Here is a 20,391-nt window from a genome sequence, read left to right on the forward strand (position 1 = left end):
AAAGGACAGCAAGGTGAAACAAGGGACTAACAAGGGGAACCCTCCTCACCACAAAAGACTTACCTGATTTTTCCGCCTGAGGCATTATTCCCCGAGACTTCATAGTTTCTCTCAGCGCCTGAATAAGGGAGAAAGCAACAGGTTACATATGGACATTATTTTTTCGAACTGTGTTAGATAATACAAATCCTTACCAGAACATTACCGGTTGCCACGAGGAACTCTTCAGTAGGGTCAAGCTGCAACCTTCAAGGAATCGGCCAAGAGTGAAAGTCAGGCATTTGAACTCTTACGAACTACATACTTAGGGCGTCTCACTGGGAATATCGGAGTCAATATTGTCCTGGAACTCACCAATTCCTTTGAGCCAGTGAAGCAACTGGTTATCTACGCGCCCCTGCGCTCAATGCAGGATGGAGAGCTCATCTTTTCAAATCATCAGGTGAGACTATAAGAGGGGACATCCAAGGTGATCAGTGGGGAGAACAGCGGGGTGGGGGATTTATGCTCAACTCCACGGGTGGTTAATTCCCTTTCTCCATTTTCAGAAGAATATTCCTACGGGCCAAGCAACCGAAGCTAGGTGGGCCAGTCCAGTCCGTCATCTCGGCGCTTGTGTCACATTGGCCGCAGCAGTCCAGTCCAGATCGACGCCTCTGTGGGAGCCAGGTAACAGAATGCGAAGCCTACCTACAAATTCCTACCCGGGCGTTATGGATACCTCAGAGGCTGACCAATTGGCCCAATTACTAGGGGTACTGAGGGCCGAAGTGCATTCCGCCCGTCAAGAAACCAATGCCCTTAGGAGGGAACTGATTTTGTCAAAGGAGCAAACTGATGACCTTGCTAGGCAACTATTGCAAAGCCAGGCTGGGCAAGCACCCCTACCTGGTTCCGGGGGAAATCCAGCTCTGTGTTATCGAGTAACCCTGTGCAAATAAACCTACCTGGAAATATTCCATTAGCTCCACCCGAACGCTTTGCTGGAGATCCCAAAAGGTTCGCCATGTTTATGAACCAATGCTGCTTGCACTTTTTATGCAGACCTGGAGCCTTCCCAAACGATCAAGCTAAGGTAGCCTTTGTATTGTCATATCTCAGCGGCACTGTAGCTGATTGGTCAATTCCACTAGTTACTCAGGATGACCCAATTCTTCGGGATTTTCAGGGCTTTCAAACGAGCATGGAAAGACTATTTGCCCGGCACTCCAAAGGACAGGCCCTGGATAGCAAACTTTTGTCCCTACGACAGGGTAACCAGGACCTTCTATCTTACAGCGCGACCTTTAATAGGTTGATAGTGGAAACTGGATGGCCTGAGGTAAAACAATCACATTATTTCATCGAGGGCTTCGAGGAGAACTCAAGGATGTCTTGGCTCAAGTCGTGAACCCACCTCAAGACTGTGCTGAATATATAGACTTAGTGGTACAGTTAGATCACAGACTTCAGAACAGAAAGGCTGATCGAGCCAAGTTTGAGAACAGGGTGTTGGTCAAAACCCACGCTAACCCCAAAGGAGCAGAGGCTTCAGAACCCATGGAAATCGGAGGGGTTAAAGAACCCTTAACCCACAAGGAAAGAGAAAGGAGACGGCAAATGCAATTGTTTCTATATTGTGGAACTTCTGGGCATTTTCTATGGGATTGCCCTGTAAAACCACCCAAGAAGGTCGTGGGAGCTGCTGAAAAAAGCCATATGGAGTCAGACTCGGGAAACGACCCCGCCCGACAAGCGTAGAGGTCCGCTTTCCGAGCTTGAAGAAAGATACTCAGACCTTGCATTTCATCATACCAATGGTCCTCGTAGATCCAGGGCAGCCATCACGTATGCACGCAGTAAGGGCATACATTGATAGCGGGGCTATAGGAAACTATGTGGACTACCAATTGGCTTCCAGGATGAATCTGCCTCTCTGCCGAAAAACCACCCCAGACGTCATCACCAGAGTTGATGGAACTGAAATTGCCTCTGGGCCTGTAACTCATTCCACTGCAGAGATGACATTATTGGGTCCGGATGGGCATCGAGAGGCTATTGTGTTTGATCTAATCAAGGCCCCACAGTTCCAAATAATACTGGGGATACCGTGGTTGGAAACACATAATACTTGTATTGATTGGCGACAGAAGAGAATAACCTTCCCGGATTGTGCGCAAACTTGTTACCCAAAGAAAAATCTGAGCGCAGGCCTGGCCACAGTAACCACAGCAGTCATGCAACTACCACCTGAATACCAAGAATTCCAGGATGTCTTCCAAAAAGAACAGGCAAACACCTTACCTCCTCACAGATCGTACGATTGCCAAATCGATCTCATACCCGGTTCACAACCCCATTGTAGCAGGATCTATGCCCTTACGGAACCTGAGAACCTTCACCTACAACAATACTTAGACCAGTTCCTTGCCAATGGCTTTATTCGCCCATCTAAGTCCCCTGCATCTTCAGCTTTGTTCTTCGTGCCCAAAAAGGAAGGTGACCTCAGAGCATGCATAGACTACCGCGCATTGAACCAGATAACTGTTAAGAACCGATACCCATTGCCTCTGATCCCTGAACTATTAGACCAAGTGAAGGACGCTTGCATATACACTAAATTAGATCTCCGGGGGGCATACCATCTGGTACGTGTAAAAGAGGGTGACGAATGGAAGACTGCTTTCCGCACTAAGTATGGGTTATTCGAATACCAGGTGATGCCTTTTGGGTTGTGAAATACACCTGCAGCCTTCCAATACTTCATGAACGATGTCCTTCGTGAACTCATTGACGATTGTGTTGTCGTATATATCGATGATATTTTAGAATACTCCTCTTCAGAATCTGACCATGTGAAGCACGTCTGAGCAGTCCTCGAGAAATTGCGCCAGCACAAACTATATGCAAAACTGGAAAAATGCGTTTTTCATGCCACAGAATTTGAATTCCTTGGGTTTATCCTGACCCCAAAGGGAGTCCGAATGGACTCACGAAAGGTGGACGCAATCCTTAAGTGGCCATCAACAAGTGGTAAGTGGTATCATTTCCCGTTATCATGATACCCTAATGGAGGGTCACCCAGGTATTGCAAAAACTGAAGCTAAAATTAAGAGACAATTCCAGTGGCCCACCTGGCGAAAGGATATTAAATCATTTGTGATGTCTTGTGGCATTTGCGCCGAAAGCAAAAGCCAAAAGAAAAAACCAGCTGGACTCTTACAACCTTTAGACATTCCGCCTACACCATGGCACACCTTATCGTTAGACTTTATTACTGATCTACCCCCATGCAATGGATTTAACACCATTCTAGTTATTGTGGATCTTTTTTCCAAGATGGCACACTTTATTCCTTTAAAGGGATTACCTTCTGCTTCAATCCTGGCCAAGGAGTTCCTCGAAAACATTGTTTGCATACACGGATTTCCGTCCATATTGGTCTCTGACCGAGACAGTCAATTCATTTCACATTTTTGGAAAAAATGCTGTCAATTGGCGCAAATCGATATGAGGTTATCGACCAGTCACCACCCCCAGACCGATGGTAAAACGGAGAGGACCAACCAGACTCTTGAACAATACCTGCGTTGTATGTTACATCAGACGGAGAGTAACTGGAAAGACATTCTTTGGATCGCCGAATATGCATCCAATAATTCAATACACTCTGGAACTGGACAAAGCCCCTTTTATACCTTATATGGGCACCATCCTCGAACCTCAGACCTTGACTCACCCCAACACTTAGAAATGCCCGCAGTGGACCATCTGCACGCTACGATTACACAAGCCTTTAAGGAAGCAACTACACATTTAAAACAGGCGAAAGAAAAATACAAGAAAGATGTTGATCGGCATAGGACTGATTCTCCACAATACCAAATAGGGGACCAAGTATGGTTAGCCACAAAACATATACCTCTAAAGGGAACACGGACCTTTAACCCCAGATATTTGGGACCTTACTCTATTAAGGCCATTATCAACCCGGTGGCTATCAAGTTGGATTTACCTGCTAATATGCGAATTCATCCCGTCTTTCATGTGTCACTTTTGAAGCCAGTACAACCATGGACAAGACTAACCAAGCCACCAGACCCCATCCTAGTAGAGGGAGAACCCGAATTTGAAGTTAAGAACATCCTGGACTCCAAGCTGATAAAGTCAAAACTTTTTTATTTAATCGACTGGAAAGGTTACGGACCACAGAAAAGGTCATGGGAACCTTGTGACCATGTTCATGCACCCCGATTGGTGAAAAAATTCCACTGAAATTTCCCAGACAAACCGAAACCACAGGAAAGAACGACTTTAGGAGGGGCCTTGGGGGGGAGTGCTGTCATGATGCCTACCCCCGGGGACCCAGACCAAGTCCAGCAACCCCGGAAGCAGGCATCAAGTTACCCCAAGCAAGCCCAACAACCCCCGCTAGGGGCTATTTGGGTGCAGTTCTGGCGCCTATGGCGCCAGGCTCATATGGAGAGTCAGTCCTGGCGCCATAGGCGCCAGGTTCATAGATTAAAACTTACCTGATGCAGACCATGCTACAAACGTACCTGATGCAGACCATGCTGCAAGAGCTCCAAGCCAAATGAGGCTTGGAAGGGACTATTTTACTTAGGGACTATTCTTTTACTCAGATGGGGCTAGGGGGGAATACTTACCTGGGACTACTTTGGAGGCTATTTAAACCACGCCCGAAGAGCAGCACACGCTTTGCGTTATTCTGCATCCAGCAGGATAACGCTCACCGTGCCTGCAAGTCTGCATCCAGTCTCCTGCCACGCCCGCCTCGAGTTTGGAGCTCCTAGAAAAAGGGAGAAAGAAGGAGAAAAGGTTAGAACAAGAGCAATATCTTTGATCCTTACCTGAATTCCCGATCCATCGCGCCTTCGAGCTGGAAGAAAGAAGTTATTTTATGTGCGTCGCCTCGCCTGCTGCAGCACCGCGCTGAACTCACCGGCCTTTGCCGAATCTTCACATTTCACCGCATTCTCCTGCATGTTGCCACCGTACTCCGGCACCTAAGGAGAAGACAAGAACAGCAAGTTGAGCCAAGGGAATACACAGAGGAATACCCCCCATAGACTTACCTGATTTTACCACCGGGGGTACTATTCTTCTTCACGGGTCGGCGCAGCTTCCACTGCATCCTGGCCGAACCCCGGCCCCTAAGGGGAAATCAAAAGGACAGCAAGGTGAAACAAGGGACTAACAAGGGGAACCCTCCTCACCACAAAAGACTTACCTGATTTTACCGCCGGAGGCATTATTCCCCGAGACTTCATACTTTCTCTCAGCGCCTGAATAAGGGAAAAAGCAACAGGTTACATATGGACATTATTTTTTCGAACTGTGTTGGATAATACAAATCCTTACCAGAACATTATCGGTTGCCACGAGGAACTCTTCAGTAGGATCAAGCTGCAACCTTCAAGGAATCGGACAAGAGTGAAAGTCAGGCATTTGAACTCTTACAAACTACATACTTACGGCGTCTCGCCGGGAATATCGGAGTCAATATTGTCCTGGAACTCACCAATTCCTTCGAGCCAGTGAAGCAACTGGTTATCTACGCGCCCCTGCGCTCAATGCAGGATGGAGAGCTCCTCTTTTCAAATCATCAGGTGAGACTATAAGAGGGGACATCCAAGGTGATCAGTGGGGAGAACAGCGGGGTGGGGGGATTTACACTCAACTCCACGGGTGGTTAATTCCCTTTCTCCATTTGCAGAAGAATATTCCTACGGGCCAAGCAAACGAAGCTAGGTGGGCCAGTCCAGTTCGTCATCTCGGCCCTACGCGTCACATTGGCCGCAGCAGTCCAGTCCAGATCGACGCCTCTGTGGGAGCCAGGTAAGCGTAACAGGTCCGAAAACTATTACTGACGAGAATAATAGTGGATCAAAAGTTCTTGCTCCATAATAGGAGCAATGTGATGAAGCTCCTTCAATGTGTTCCAGCACTAAGATTCATATACACGGGAGACATAAGAGTAGTGGAATTTCCCATCTGAAGATTGGGGAGACCGCGTAATTCTCCATTTAGACTCCTTACTCATAAAGGAAGCCTTGCTAAAACAGAGCGAAAAGTTGCTTTTTTTTGGGTTATGATCTCAGTGACTACAATTGGGTGCCTCCCTGCAGCAACCAACCAAAGAAACAGCCTCTTCAGCGGCACCAAGCTAAGACACATGTTCCCCAACTACCTCAATCCAAACCCTCAAAAAATCCAACAAGAAAAGAAGACGTAAACCAGATAAAGCCTGAAAAGATCATGAAAAGAAAGATATGAGTCTTCTTGGAAGCTTTACGAACAGAAATGAAGAATACAGAAACTTTGGGAAACCAAACCTTGCTCTATCATGAAATGAAGCTCTGGGACAGACGGATTGGAGCTGGATTGCGGCAACCTTGTCAAAACGATGGAGGAATAGATTGATGTGGAAGAGAATAGAGAATTCCTTAGAGTGGGATCTTGGAATACACGTGGCTTTGAGTTTCTATTTACAGAAGAAGGGATGATCCTTGGGAGTTACGACATCATGTGCCTCCAAGAGAGATGGTTATGGGACAAGCTGTCCTGTGACGGTTATGAGACCTATCTGAACCCGGCTCTTAAGGGGGAGTGGGGTGGAACTTTTTTTGGCTTGCTTACCCTAATCAAAGTAGAACATGGTTTCAAGATTGGTCATCATCTCATATCAAATCCATAGATCCAAATATTGGAAATTGAAAGGTCCCATACAAAGGGAATCTCTAAATTCCTGCTGATAAATGTATATCATGGCATGAAAGGTCCCCTGGATGTTAGGTTGTTAAGTGGTTGGGTCTGATCATGGAGAAAGTGGATCGATCTCTAATAGAGGAAGGAAATCTTGAAATTCCTATCTGTGGAGATTATAATTTCCACCTTCTGTCTAAAGAGGGCTGGCCGCTACAGCATGAGAAGCTTAACGGTTTTGCTCGGAAATGGATGGAGGAGGAAAAATTACAGGAATTGGGATTGCTAAATGGGCAAAGGATGGGTGATTGCCCAGGTGCTTTCACATAGAGCAATGGCACACAGATAGCCAGTATAGATTTCTGTTTTGTGTCATCAACCCTGAGGGATATGTTCTCTAGGTTTGAGATCATGCATTTGCTACAGAGTGATCATGACTTGCTATCCATCACTATAGAGATTCCAGCAGGCCGATACAAACATAAGAATAGGCCCTCCGTAGAGTTAAATGAAGGTCTTAACCGAAAAAAAATCCCAGCAGGAAAAATCTCCCTCCTGGTACCCTGGCTCGATCGAGGTATTGCTAAGGATGATAAGTTGGTGGAATATGCATGGGTCTTGAGAGGCTTCACACAAAAGGTTGGAAGAAGTGGCCTACCTCATCTCACGCCTAAACATACCTATAACATAAAGTTAGTTAAAGTCTGTCGAATTTACAGAGCGGAGGAGAGGAAATTAAGACGGCTAAATACAGCATCCTCGAAAGTGCTAGCCAAAAAATTTAGGCAGGCCTATAAAAAGTGGGTGAAAGCACATAGATCAATACTCATCCAAAAGGATGCTGAGAGAATGTTGCTCGCAGTATGTGGGAAAGCATTAACAACAGGGGATGTAGTAAAAAAAAACAATTGATGGTGGGGTCACAGAAGAAGGATGGGTCAGCCACTATTCTAAAATCTTTGAGGGATCGCCCTCAATAGCTCCATCTCATTCGGTCCAAGACCCAGGTGGCTGGTGTTTTGAATTTGATGAGACGGAAGCCAGGTCAATGATCATGAAGCTCAGCTCAACCGGAGCAGCAGGACCTGACGGTGTCTCCAATTGTATGATGAAGAGAAATCCTGATGCCTGGGTAAAATTTGTGGTATCCCTATTGAAATAGGTGATGTCAAACAGACATGTGCCGGGTCATGGTGGGAAACCTGGGTGGTGCCAGTGTTTCAGAAGGGCGATAGGGCTGATCCTAAGAACTATCGCCCTATCGCCCTCTTGGATTCATTAGGCAAACTTGTTGCCTCTGTGGTCCTTCAGGATCTCAGTTCATGGGCATCTAAGAAGGGGATACTTGCTCCCAGACAAACACAAATTATTAAGGGGGTGGGGACCTCTGTAAATCTTTTTGTCCTGAACCTACTAAAATGGAGGGAAAGTGACAATAACACTACAGTATACATGGCCTTCTTGGATCTACATCAGGCCTTTGTTGGAGTAGACAGGAATTGCCTGTGGGCTAAATTGAAAGCCTGGAAGTGCCCCGTAGACATCTTAGAGGCAATCCAGGCTTTATATACAAACACATCTATACAGATTAGGTTGGGTGCTGGGGGGTTGATGTCTAGGAAGATATTGACATTCTGTGGCCTTAAATAAGGCTGCACACTCGCTCCCATCTTATTAAGCTTGTATCTGTCTGATCTGGGGATACCACAAGATGCCATTTGTGCATTTCCACCAAAGTTGAATGGATGTGATCTCCCATGGCTGCTTTATTCTTGATCAAACGGTTATAGGCTTCCAACGCAGAATCTCAGCATTTAATGTCTATCTAAATAAAAATGGCATGAGAATGAATGTCAAAAATCACAAATTCTCCTTATGGCCAATGCCAGGAAGAAGTCTAGGACATCCTTCTCATGGAGGGTTGAGGAATTACGGCTGGATATAGTGGAAACCATCATATATTTGTGAGTCAAAATAAATAAGAACACAAATGAAAATGACCAACTAGTTTGGCTGAAAATAAAATTACAAAATCTGACAAACCAAGGAATTGCCATTCATAGAAGCTATGGGGCCTTTTCTGTGATACCTATCTTCACCTTTTATCGGCAAAAGGTGATACAGGTCCTCACCTATGGTGCAGAAACTTTGCCCAATTTAAGCAGCCGTAAATGTGTGCGGAAAACCACTTTGTCCTGGTGAATGGTTACCAATAAGATCTTGATTTAGTAGTTCACCAACCTTCACATACATGTGAAGAGATACACCCTTATTGATCAGCCCAGAAGGTGGGTCCAGGAGGGCCAGAGCCCCCCAGGTTTGGGAAGTTTCTCAAAGAAGAGAAATTTTTGAACACTCCCCAAAAAATCACTGGTTAACATAGGGATTGGATTTGGCAACACCCACCAGCCTGGACTTGTCTGTTAACTGCCCGGGAAGTAAGGGGCTACCCACACAGGCTCTGGAAAAGGGGGTGGCTCAGCGGTCATGCACCAGGGAAGTTGGACAAGTGCCAACCGCCAGACAGCTGGGCACTTCCGGCGGCCAGGAATTATCGCCAGGAGTCAGCTAATTAAGATTAATTTACAACCAAAGGAGACAGAAGTTCTATAGACTGGGGGACATGGAAGTTGAGAATGAAGTTAGAAGGCAAACGTAAGGTGTGAGTAAATTCACTTGTGCTCCTGGGTTACAGTATGAGGGGTGTAGCAAAAACTGGCCCGGGCCCAGTGTGTTTGGTACATTGGGGTTGGTAATGATCTCGCGCCCTTGGAGAGGGACCGACATGGGCCCAAATTCAATTAGGCTTGCGCGTACTGGCTCAAAAATCACCTGGCACTGACATCACCTGGTAAAGAGGTGGTAGCCAGATTGAAAGAGCGCAGGACAACGTCTCACATGGGCATGGAGAAGTCCAGGCGCAGGCTCAACAGGGAGATTGAGAAATTTACAAAGTTTGAGGTCCTGGGATTTGTAAGACATGCCTTCCTACATTTGCCCCCTTCCCAAATAGTGGCAGACGGGGTGCTTGTATCAGATACAGGGAAAGACGTGTTCCCCACAGTCATCTGCGTGCCCTCTGAAGGCAGGCTGCGGCTGGAGCAATGGTAAGTCGGAAGTGTTGCGTGGGGGTGTTGGGAGCAGCGCGGGGGCCACCCCCAAAGCATGGCAGAGTTCGGGGCAGTCCTAGCCGCGGAGGAGTGTGACGCAGGGGCGGTTTCCCGGTGGTCGCAATCGAGACGAATTCGGATGATGGGCACTGAGTCCCTTACGGACAGTTGAGATTCCTCACCAACAACAGTCATTGGCCCAAGGAAGAAGTACTGCGTGCAAGACAATCTGGAGCATATGTCTGCTGCCTTGCTAAAACCGTGTGCGGCAAGAGGACAGCGTGAACATTCAGAACTTTGCATGGCCCTGCTTATGGGCTACCTTAGAAGTCTAAGGAAGAAGTATCGCGTGCAGTACAATCTAAAGCATATATCCGCTGCCTTGATAAAGCCGTGGGCAGCAAAGGGGACAGCAGAACATTCAGAACTTGGGGACATTCAGAACGATAATGCTACCTTTAAAAGTGTATGGTTGTGAACCATCATGTGTTTAGGGCTGGGACTGCCCCCTTTTTTGTTGTTAAGCTCCAATAAATTGTGACCTTTTGTTTCCAAATGTAGAACTATTGTCAGCCTATTATTGTGGTAGTAAGGGTATGGTCTATGGTCTGTCTCTCCCGACCCCCACGGAAAAGAGGTGGAGGGGGGGGCAATGGGGGCTGACACCGCTATGAATAGATGACAAAGTGAGCGCTCTACTCGCTGTGCTATCGGACCGGCTTTAAGTTGATGTCCTTGTAGCACAGTGTGGCTGGACTGCTGGCTGGAGAGGCAGATTGCTCTGCAGCCATGTAGGGCCTCAGTGGCTCTTTCCCTGTTGGGTTGCTTGCTCTTTCTTCCCCTGCCATGTCTCCATGGAAACAAGGGTGCCGGTAAACTAACCGGCACCATTGTTTCCAGCCCAGCAAACTGTGAGTCTTCATGCTGGAGCCGTTGTGCCCGACAGGTCTGACCCTGCCGTGTGCCCACTTCCATAGAGTCCAAGGGACTCTATGGGAATGGGGACTTACATTTTACCAGCGCCTGACTTCCTGGGCCGCCGGACTTGGTATCTCCCGGTGGCACTGAGAAGTCAGGTGCAGGTAAAACTTTACTAGTCCGGCGGCTACCCACCGGTAGCACTGGAAGGGTTACTGCCGGACTCGTAATGAGGCCCAGTGTCTATGCTTGCCCGCATCTACCTTTTCCCCTAGAACATTTTCGGGGGATACAGAAACTTGGGATTCCTCTTGCGTGAGTTAACTCATGGGCTCAATGATGAGGTTGGTTTTCGTTTATTACGTTTCTCTCGAAGCCAGTCCAAATAGATGCACCCACTTGTTTCCATTTTCCATTGCACATTGTATTACTTTTGTACTCCCAGTGAACTGGAATCTCCTTTTAAGTATTTTTCACACTCTACTTTCAAGATAGTACATTTTATCATAGTTGTGTTAGAGCCATACCCAAATTGGCTGATATGTTAATAATATAATGCTCCCTGTACCAGCAGACACCTGTTTCAAATTGATATATATATATATATATATATATATGTTAGGATTCTGCATTCGTAGAGCACTCACGCCATAACAGTTGAATCTAGCTAGATTTCAGAGGTGGTTCCTCCTGTGCGCCTCATTTTGACGGATAGAGCTTGAGCTTCGACTTCAAAGACCCTAGGTTGCTGTCAAGTCTTATGTCTCCTGGCCAGTAATTCCAGTGGCGTGTGCGATTGCAGGAAATCCATGTCCGGTAGAGTCTTTGAAATTATTGCCTGCATACTTATCAAAAGTACTGGTTTATGCGTGGGCTGACTGGTTACTCCCTCTCATCCTTTCCACTCCGTCCACCCCTCTTCTGTTGTTCTTTCAGCTGTTCTTTCCCCCCTACACATGCCATCTCATTTTTGTTATTTTACCCTCCTCTGACTTTCTGTAAGTTTGGAATTTGCTTTCTGTTTCTTTTTGTCCTTTTCACACCCTCATTTCTTATCAGGCTTGCCATGAGTATAATTTGTTGTGTTTGGAATTCGCTGATCTGTAGTGTGCAGGCCTGATGTCTTACCGGTCTTGTTTGCTCTTTAATTCTCTACTGCTTCTGTACAGCACTTTGGATAAAGGTGCTACCAAATTAAAAGTACATAATACAATGATTGATCAGAAAAGCGCAAAGATTTAGCAATGTTCATCTGACAAGAGGCGGTTCAGTCCGTAACAGGTCCAGAATGTGTCCAGGTCTTTACCTCTGCTGAACTTACATCTTTATGTACTTGACTTACTGCATCCTGTTCATGACATCCAAGTAGACAGATTCACTGCCCGAGTTTGAGGCATGTACTCTTGCTCAGAGGAGATGTACCTGGCATTTTCGACTCAACTGCATTTATGAGTGGGATCTGACTGATATGAAAATTAATATTCTCCTCTGGTATTTTTTATTTATTTTATTGTTCATATACAACACACTTAATACAAGCGAGTGGTTTCTAAGCGTGGGATCGGGATTCGAACCTGTGTTTGCCCCGGATCTACCCTTCCTCCCCTACGCACATGGAGCCAAAACGTGATTGTAGACACTTAGGAGTGGGCCACAGCCCATGGGTTAAGCTATTTTAACTTCGGTTCGTTCTCAGTGGATGGTTACTCACTTCGATGGATTTCTTACCAGCTAATGGGAAAAGAATTACTATTTGATCGAGGATGGATTTCTTTGCTCTGTGAGTTGGAAGTTATTATGCATACTATAAGCTCACTCATTTAAACAATAAAATAATGTTTGACACATAGTTGAATGTCAGTGAAAACGGACCCTACAGTGTAGTGTCTGCACCTCCTGCTTGATCCAAACTGAACAACACAATCAGCAATGACAGCAGCACCCACTGCACACCCCGCCCCAGATGATTCTTTTTCAATGGGCGTATCACTGAGAAAGGTGCAAGGGAGTTTATGCATCACAGCAGTTGCATTCTGGCAATTCAGGTATGTCTGCTCCACCCTGATTCTACAATTTTCTATTTTGGGGTTTTATATAGAGCAAATGCCGCCCTTGTCATGATCTCTTGCCTCTTTAGATATTCAAATACTACTTATCTCAACAATCCTGAACATACATTTGTCATCAGTGGCTTTCCTTAAACAAATAAAATGTTGAATATCAGAGCATGTTAGTCACAACATTGTTTACAGGAGAGAGAAGTTCATTAGTACAAGTTCACATGATGTGACTAAAGAGTACAATCTGAAAATACAAATGAAATAGTCTTGAAAACACTCACTATAAAACAGGGAGGCCTAGTTATAAAAATAAATAACTGGGGCTTAGTCTCAAAGTAGTAACCATGAGTCACTTTGACCTATTAAGAGCACAGTTGGGATAGGAATAGTGGCCATCCACATAGAACATGAGTGATACATAGCTTCAACACTATGCCAAACAGTAACATCCTGTATGTTTTATGTCAATTATATTCAGGGATATATTCCACAGCTTTTAAAAACAAGTAAGTACATTGAACAATGAAAAGAAAGGTTTACATTGAAAACAGATATATTTTAACCTGAATGCACGATATACGACAATTCATAAAATGCACACATAAAGGCAAGTCTCAGAGGAATAACCGGCACACTTTGTAGGGCATATTACAAAAGTTAATATCAAAATATATGTTCGTATTTATGGAATGTTCCAATAATTCATAACCACATCTACATGAGTGCAAGAGCGCAGAGTATACAATTGAGCTAATTTTATAAAAAAAATAGTAATTTGACGGCGGGCATCCATTACGTTTGCACTGCAAAGTAAATGTCTCCCCAAAGTAAATGACTCCCCGCTGCCAAAGTTTCATGATTTGCAAGGCGAGTGCAAAAGTGCAGGGCAAAAGGCAGCCTACACATGTGTATGCCACCTTTAGCCCAGCACGTTTGCACTCCACCATGCACAGTGAGTAAATGCTGCCTGCCACACTCGCGTGACAGGCAGCATTGACTTTTTATTGTGGGCACCGCAAGTGGCACTAACACTTCAAATTAAACCCTGCCTGAGAAGCGAGCATGTCGGCCAGTGTTTGATTTCAATTGCAAACTTTACTTACCATGGTCAGTCAGTGTTCACAGATACAATTAAACCCTTCCCGACATGCAAGCTAATCGGGCAGGGTTTAATTTTATTTGTGCTCGCATGGCAGGGAGCGTGTACAATGGATCCCTATCCCAAGCAGGCGGACCCCATAGGGATCTCGAGAATTTGCGCCAGATGAACATCCATGCTGGCACAAATGCTGGAGCATTTGTATGGCAGAGAGGAAAGAGGTGGTGGAAACTCGAGATGTGAACTTCCGTCCCATCTCTCAGCCATACAAATAAATTGAAAGAGGTGTTAACGTTAATGGAAGGGACAAAAGTCTTATGCAAGGCTTGTATGCTTTCCAGTAACGTTAGGCCTCGATTGAACTTGAGCCCCAACGTGATACTACGCAATATTATCTCAATAAATACAGTTGATCAAATGAGACATCAGGCCAGTGAACGATTGTCAACAGGATGGATTGCCCCTTGGTAACCAAATGACCCTGCTAGGTCGACCTCCCAAGGTTATGTATTTTATTATTGTAGCCCAAAGGTCGTCACTTTCTTTGGGTTTTTTCTCGTTTGCCCTCTTACCCTTTTCAAACTATGTTTTCTTCTGTTTTCCTCCACACTATCACTCCTTTCTCCATAATACATCCTTCTACACACTGCTACCTCCTCCACACTAATCCCCCTCCATGGAGATTTGTTTGTGCAGTTTTGATTTTTCTGGGGTCCCACCACTTCTCTTCTCTTCTTTCTTCAGTACTGCATCTGCAATGGTAAAAGAAAACTGGAAAGAATGCATCCTTGAGTCATGGTTCTGAACAGATACAAGTTGGTGCACAAGCGAGAGGGCAGGAATTGGGACCCTCTCTGCTACCTCTGTCCACCCCAGGGGTAGGACAAACTCTGGGCTCTCCCTGGTAGGCCTCCCAGCCTGGGAGGGATTCCCATCCCCCTTTAAAAAGGCCAAATGTTTGGCCTTGTCACACTGGCTGCTGATCTACACAGCATTATCCACACACATGCAGCTACCCACACATATGCAACTACCCGCAAAGGAATGTGATATACATTTAAGACATATAGTTCAAGAATGTTTTTCTGTACACTTATGATATAATCTCAACACTATCATATATTGTTTTTTTTTCTTTTCTCCTACATATTACATAAGTCTAAAATGTACAACTTAGAGTTAACTTTGAACTGGAATCAAACATAACAAATTGTATGCTTTGCCTTAAAAAAGTGCATTAGCGTGAAACTCGTATTACGTGTTGACACACATTTTTCTTTTTTGTATCTACCAAAAACATAGTACACATCTTTCATGTTTCAAACCATTTAAAACACAAGTTACACGTTGTTCTGTCTTATGGCACACATTTCTTCTTTTTCAATGATTAAAGGTATACGGTTTACATCTTTCTTGTCTTAAGCAACTGAGAACATAAGGTACAGGTTTTTCTGCTGTATGAACCAAAACAGTACACTAAAGATAAAATACCTAAATGAGCATAAAATACCAGTTCTCTTTCGTTATAAGTATTATGAACATTCCTCAGTATATGTTTGATCATTGCTTTGTATTACACAACTTTGTTTGCTTTTAGTCACAGTTGCCCCCAGGCTGTCCTATTTCTGCTTCATCTATGATGTGTTGAAAAGAAGAATGAGGGCTCTATCCATTTTGAAAGATCTATCTACCTTTCATTAAAGCCTTGCTGATAATGACGCACTCCCCTGTCCATGTGTTTTACGCTGTAGCAGCCAATAAATAAGCACGTCAGGTCCTGCAATGCTCATGTAATGCAACCTCTTTCTCTACAAAAACTAACTTTAACCGATAGGCCAATGTTTATTCCTCCTGTTACTCACCGCATCTTCACTGCCAGGGGCGCTGTCGTCCCAAGATAGGCGTGATGAACCAAGGAGCAGAAAATAGGGGCTTGACAGCGATTCTGATTCAATACGTCCTCCAAGAATTCAGGCCTCCTCAATTTGAGGGAACTCTTTTTTACGATACACCCCTCTGCTGTTCAGAAAAGACAGACAGAGGAGTTGATCCGACAAAAGAGCGGGGAACACATGCACCGCTTGTACCAATGATGTAAAGAAAGGACACGAGTTAGTGACACCGGAAAGAAGAACCACTAAGCAATTCTCTAACAACTTGGATTATGTGGTACCTGTATGTTGTCTTTCTCAGGACAGAGATTCTGAACTAAACGTAGGAACCAAAACAAGCTATTACTACTTATAGGCTTCAGGACCCTAAACCAATTTGCCTACTGGTCAATGCTCAAATGATTTTACCACCAGGTGAGGCTGAATCCAATAAAGTACCACAAAACAACGACAGGAGAAAATAACAAAAAGGTAAGTTAGTATGGGAAAACTACCCGGAGCGGCACGAGGGACGCACTGGGAACGGGTTGGTGCACTGGCAGCAGGGCGTTCGGAAGTGCACATTCAAAAGGCTTGATGGTATTGTTGTGGTAGGTAAAAAGGTACTGTTAAAAAGGAGGACTGATGATCCAGTAGCAAAGGTAGATAATGAATGGAGTAGGGTTGAGTATGGTTGGGAACAGGCAGGTTTAGGTGGAGCATTGGAAACCCCAAAGAAAACAGAACTCTTACTGTACTGCAGGAGTCAGGCAGAATAGTATGAGATCCGTAGTTGCAAGAAAATGCTGACACCAACCCAGAAGACGCCTCAGAGCGGACAAGCCTTCCGCGTATCGCCAGGAAATAGCATTTGTAGGGAAAGCGGCAGAGAAAACAGGATCGAGTTCCAAGGTGACCAACGGCGTCACAGAATCGGCAGGCAAAGCAGGGGCAAAGCACGGTCCATAGTCAGAGTTCCAAAGAGAGCAACGCCGACACAGAATCGGCAGGCAAAGCAGGGTCAAGGTATGGTCAGTAGTCAGAGTTCCAAAGAGAGCAACGCCGTAACAGAATCAGCAGGCAAAGCAGGGTCAAGGCACAGTCCGTAGTCAGATTTAAGCGAGGAGTAGAAATGAGATGAGCTTCCGGATAGAAGACGAAAGGTAGTTTGTCTGAATAGCATAGACAGTACACACAGGAAACAGGTTACCGTAACGCTAAATAGAAGCACCGATGTGAGGGAAAAAAGGGGTTTCATGCTGTAGACAGGGGCAGAGCTTGCACGGGAACGTGCGTCCGCAAAGGACTTTGGCGTCTCACGTGACACGGGAGGTATGCCTTTGTTGACAGTTTTTAAGGCAACTTCCGTTGCTTCAAAATAGACGTGCTTATGCACCGTTTGGAACCACGGGACGGCTGTAAGCCCCCGGGTGTGTGCACATGCTGCGAAGCAGGCGCAGGTCCACGTGTGACAGTTACCAGTGTTGTCTACCAGTGTTTGCATCTTGGCTGAGTGCCACTCTTTGCCCAAATGGCCATCACAACCCTGCCACCTTTGGGCAGTCTTCCCATTGGTCAGGATGGGCCTATCATTGCTCCCACATCGATTCCCATTTCAGCTGAGTCAACTATCAAGTTGAAGCCCCTTCCCTATCCTCCACCTATCCTATTCTATGTTGTCCATCATACCATCTAAAACCCACTCCTCTGCACCCCTTGCGATTCATGACTGCTCTTCATAGCCATCCGCCTACCATTCTACTCATCAATGGCAGAGTTTCATTCTGCACTAAGAGCCACTTACTTATTGAGTCCAATTCCTCCGTAGCACTGCCAAGCCCCTCTATGCTGGATGCAAGGACATTAGCAGCGATTCGGTCTCTGCCCTCATTTCCTGCTCCTTCTGCCCTGACTCTACATTGTTTGCAATAAGATGGCTACTTGCTCAGCCCTGGAATCTGAGAAAAGCAAATATAATGAGAACCCTGTGATGGCTCTTTTTGATGAAGTCCACTGTCAATGTCTATGAAGTTTGAACGCCCTATGTTGGGTCAGGGCATATATACAGATACTGGGCTGCATGTATGACCGCAAGGAAGCCTTCAGGGATGGGACTCATTCCAAGTGTGACAGTCTGGAAATAAGTGTGCTGGTCGCACCGTACCAAAGCCCTTTCAGGATCGCCACACTCCAATCCTGCCTTCCAGGGCCATTGGTATTACCCCGGTAGGTGGAGTTGTCACAGAAGCAACAGTACTGGTGCTGCCATGTCCCCAGTCCCATGTAGTCCTATTGGACTCCATGGGAATGGGGACTTACACTTTTCCCCCCGCCGCCTGTGGCACTGGGATATCAGGCGGCAGAAACTCTGTTACGAGTTCGGAGGCAAACGTCAAATTCATAATGAGGCCCATGGGCTCGAGTTGAAGACACTTGCAGGATGACGTGTATGACTGACCTAGAAAGAGTGCAGTCTTTCTCACCCAACATCCACCTGAAACATATGGCGCTAACAGATACTTCAGTTTACGGCTGCAAATTCTGCTGTTGGTCAGGAGGAGTATATTTAAGACTGCCTCTTTAATTCATCCTTATTACATAATTGGTTAAACTACACTGTTTATACAGTTCAGCATATCTGTTTCACCATCAATTCCAACCGAATAGAAATGTGTTTTACCAGGTAGGGTAAATTCAAATTTGCTTTGATGTTATTCTGCCATTTTCATTTTGCCAGTGGTATAAATGCCAGCTGCTTTACAGGGGGGTAACCCACTAAAGCCCCATACCAATCGCTGCCTCCCCAACCTGGGTATCACCGAACAGGCCCTGACATTGGCTGACTTCTTTCCTCTCCGATCGACCCTCCCAGGTCCAACTTGGGTCCTTCCTCTCCTCTATCTCTATCTCTACCTGTGTTGTTCCCCAGGGGTCTAACCTCTCTCCCAGGCTTTTCAACCAATACCTGGCACTTCTTGGCCACCACATTACCGCTCTTTCCCCCAACTTTCAGTGCTATGCGGATGACACTCAGCTCATTTTAGGCTCCCTTCACCTTCTCTCATCTCTGACTGTCTGCTATCTAGGAGTGGTGTGCTGCCAATGATCTCTGCCTTTATGCCAGTAAGACCGAGATTCTCCTCATCGGCACACCCGCTCCCTCCTTTCCTGTCACTCTCTGGCCAGCCTCTCTTGGCCCTGTTCCTGCTCCCACCTGTGAGGCTAAAAACCTCTGGGTCATCTTCGACTCTACACTCTCCTTCTCTCCTCACATCTCTGACGTCTCTAAGAAGTCACACTACCAGCTGCACCTCCTCAGAGATATTCTTTCTTTCCTCTCCTTCCCCCAGAAGCTCACTGTCTCCAGAGCTATGGTTCTCTCTAGGCTGGACTACTGCAACAGCCTCTTTCTTAATCTACCTCCCTCTACGCTCCGCCCTCTGCAACTCATCCAAAACAGGACTGCAAGACTTGTCCTTGGACTCAAGGCCAGGGATAATATCCCTCCAGCACTGAAATCTCCGCACTGGCTCCCATTGGTGGCAAGGATTAAGTTAAAAAAACCTCTGCATTGTTCACAAGGCCTTCTGGGGCCTGGGGCCTCAATACCTTCAACTCTGTCTTCCTAAATATCTTCCTTCTCGAGCCCTTTGCTCATCTGCCCTCCAACTTCCTCAGGGTCAGTCGCTTCTCCAAGCAACAAGTTGGTGGTAGAGCTCTTTCTTCTGCTGGGGCCTCCCTCTGGAACAGCCTCCCTGCCTCTCTGAAACTTGAGGAGAACCATCTCTGGTTCCGGAAGCACCTCAAGACCTTCCTCTTTGCTTCTGCTTTCTCTCCTCCTCTCCCCTGCTGATCTCCTGGCTGAAATTGAAACTGCACTGGTTCTCGGGCCCATGTCCCCTCCCCGCCAGTTGCACACCTGCACTGCCACCCTGGTAACCCTTGAACTCAGGGACTGTTTCTGTATCCCTACAGCCCCCTACCAGCACTTGACACCTGATGTCTGCACTTACCCTTGCACTTGACACCAGCTGGCTGAACTTTTTATTTATTGTCTTTATTTATTCTACTGTTTATCCTATGCACTGCACTGCCCCCTCCCACTATCCCCCGGCACTTCTCCCCTTCCCCCCTCTCTTGCACTTGCACAATCTTAATGTCACCTGGCCTAGTAAGATTGTTGTCTCTGTCTTCCCTCAGTTCCACCTCCCTTGTCTCATCGTGCCTTGAAACACTTGTGTATAGGCACGTTATAAATGCCATATCATATCATCGATACCCCTTAGTGCTACCCTCCTGTATCGTGAGTAAATGCAAATGCCACAGCTAGCGCTTAACCCACCAGAAAAATAAAACAGCATACAGACCTGAAACAGAAAATTGGGATTTCCATTTCCATCTTCATGTGCACTTTATACCTACTCTTATCTTTTTAGTGGACGCTTCATTAAATGAGTTCAAATACATTTTCTGTACTGCAGGTACTTGGATGTGGAAGTGTTGCCCAAGCTGTCCTGAGCAGAGGAGTTGCTGGCAATGCTGTAACCATAAATGCTGGGTTTGCGATGGCAGTCACTATGGCCGTCTACGTCGCAGGTGGGGTTTCTGGTAAGTAGTTGTACTGATCT

The 20,391-nt window shown here is 46.0% G+C and overlaps 1 protein-coding gene across 2 annotated transcripts in view; it reads left to right on the top strand.

Moving 5' to 3' along the window:
• Positions 1-20,391, top strand: part of AQP9 (aquaporin 9) — a 386,487-nt gene that overhangs the window by 103,970 nt on the left and 262,126 nt on the right. For both annotated transcript variants that reach the window (XR_011279784.1, XM_069624351.1), the window contains exon 2: positions 20,245-20,371. Coding sequence is in view for 1 of the 2 variants with exons in the window: in XM_069624351.1 (XP_069480452.1) it covers positions 20,245-20,371 (127 nt within the window). In the remaining variant the exon portion in view is untranslated. The remainder of the gene's footprint in view (positions 1-20,244; positions 20,372-20,391) is intronic.

The sequence above is a fragment of the Ambystoma mexicanum genome, chromosome 11, assembly GCF_040938575.1.
Source record: "Ambystoma mexicanum isolate Mex_15411 chromosome 11, UKY_AmexF1_1, whole genome shotgun sequence".
Lineage (NCBI taxonomy): Eukaryota > Metazoa > Chordata > Amphibia > Caudata > Ambystomatidae > Ambystoma > Ambystoma mexicanum.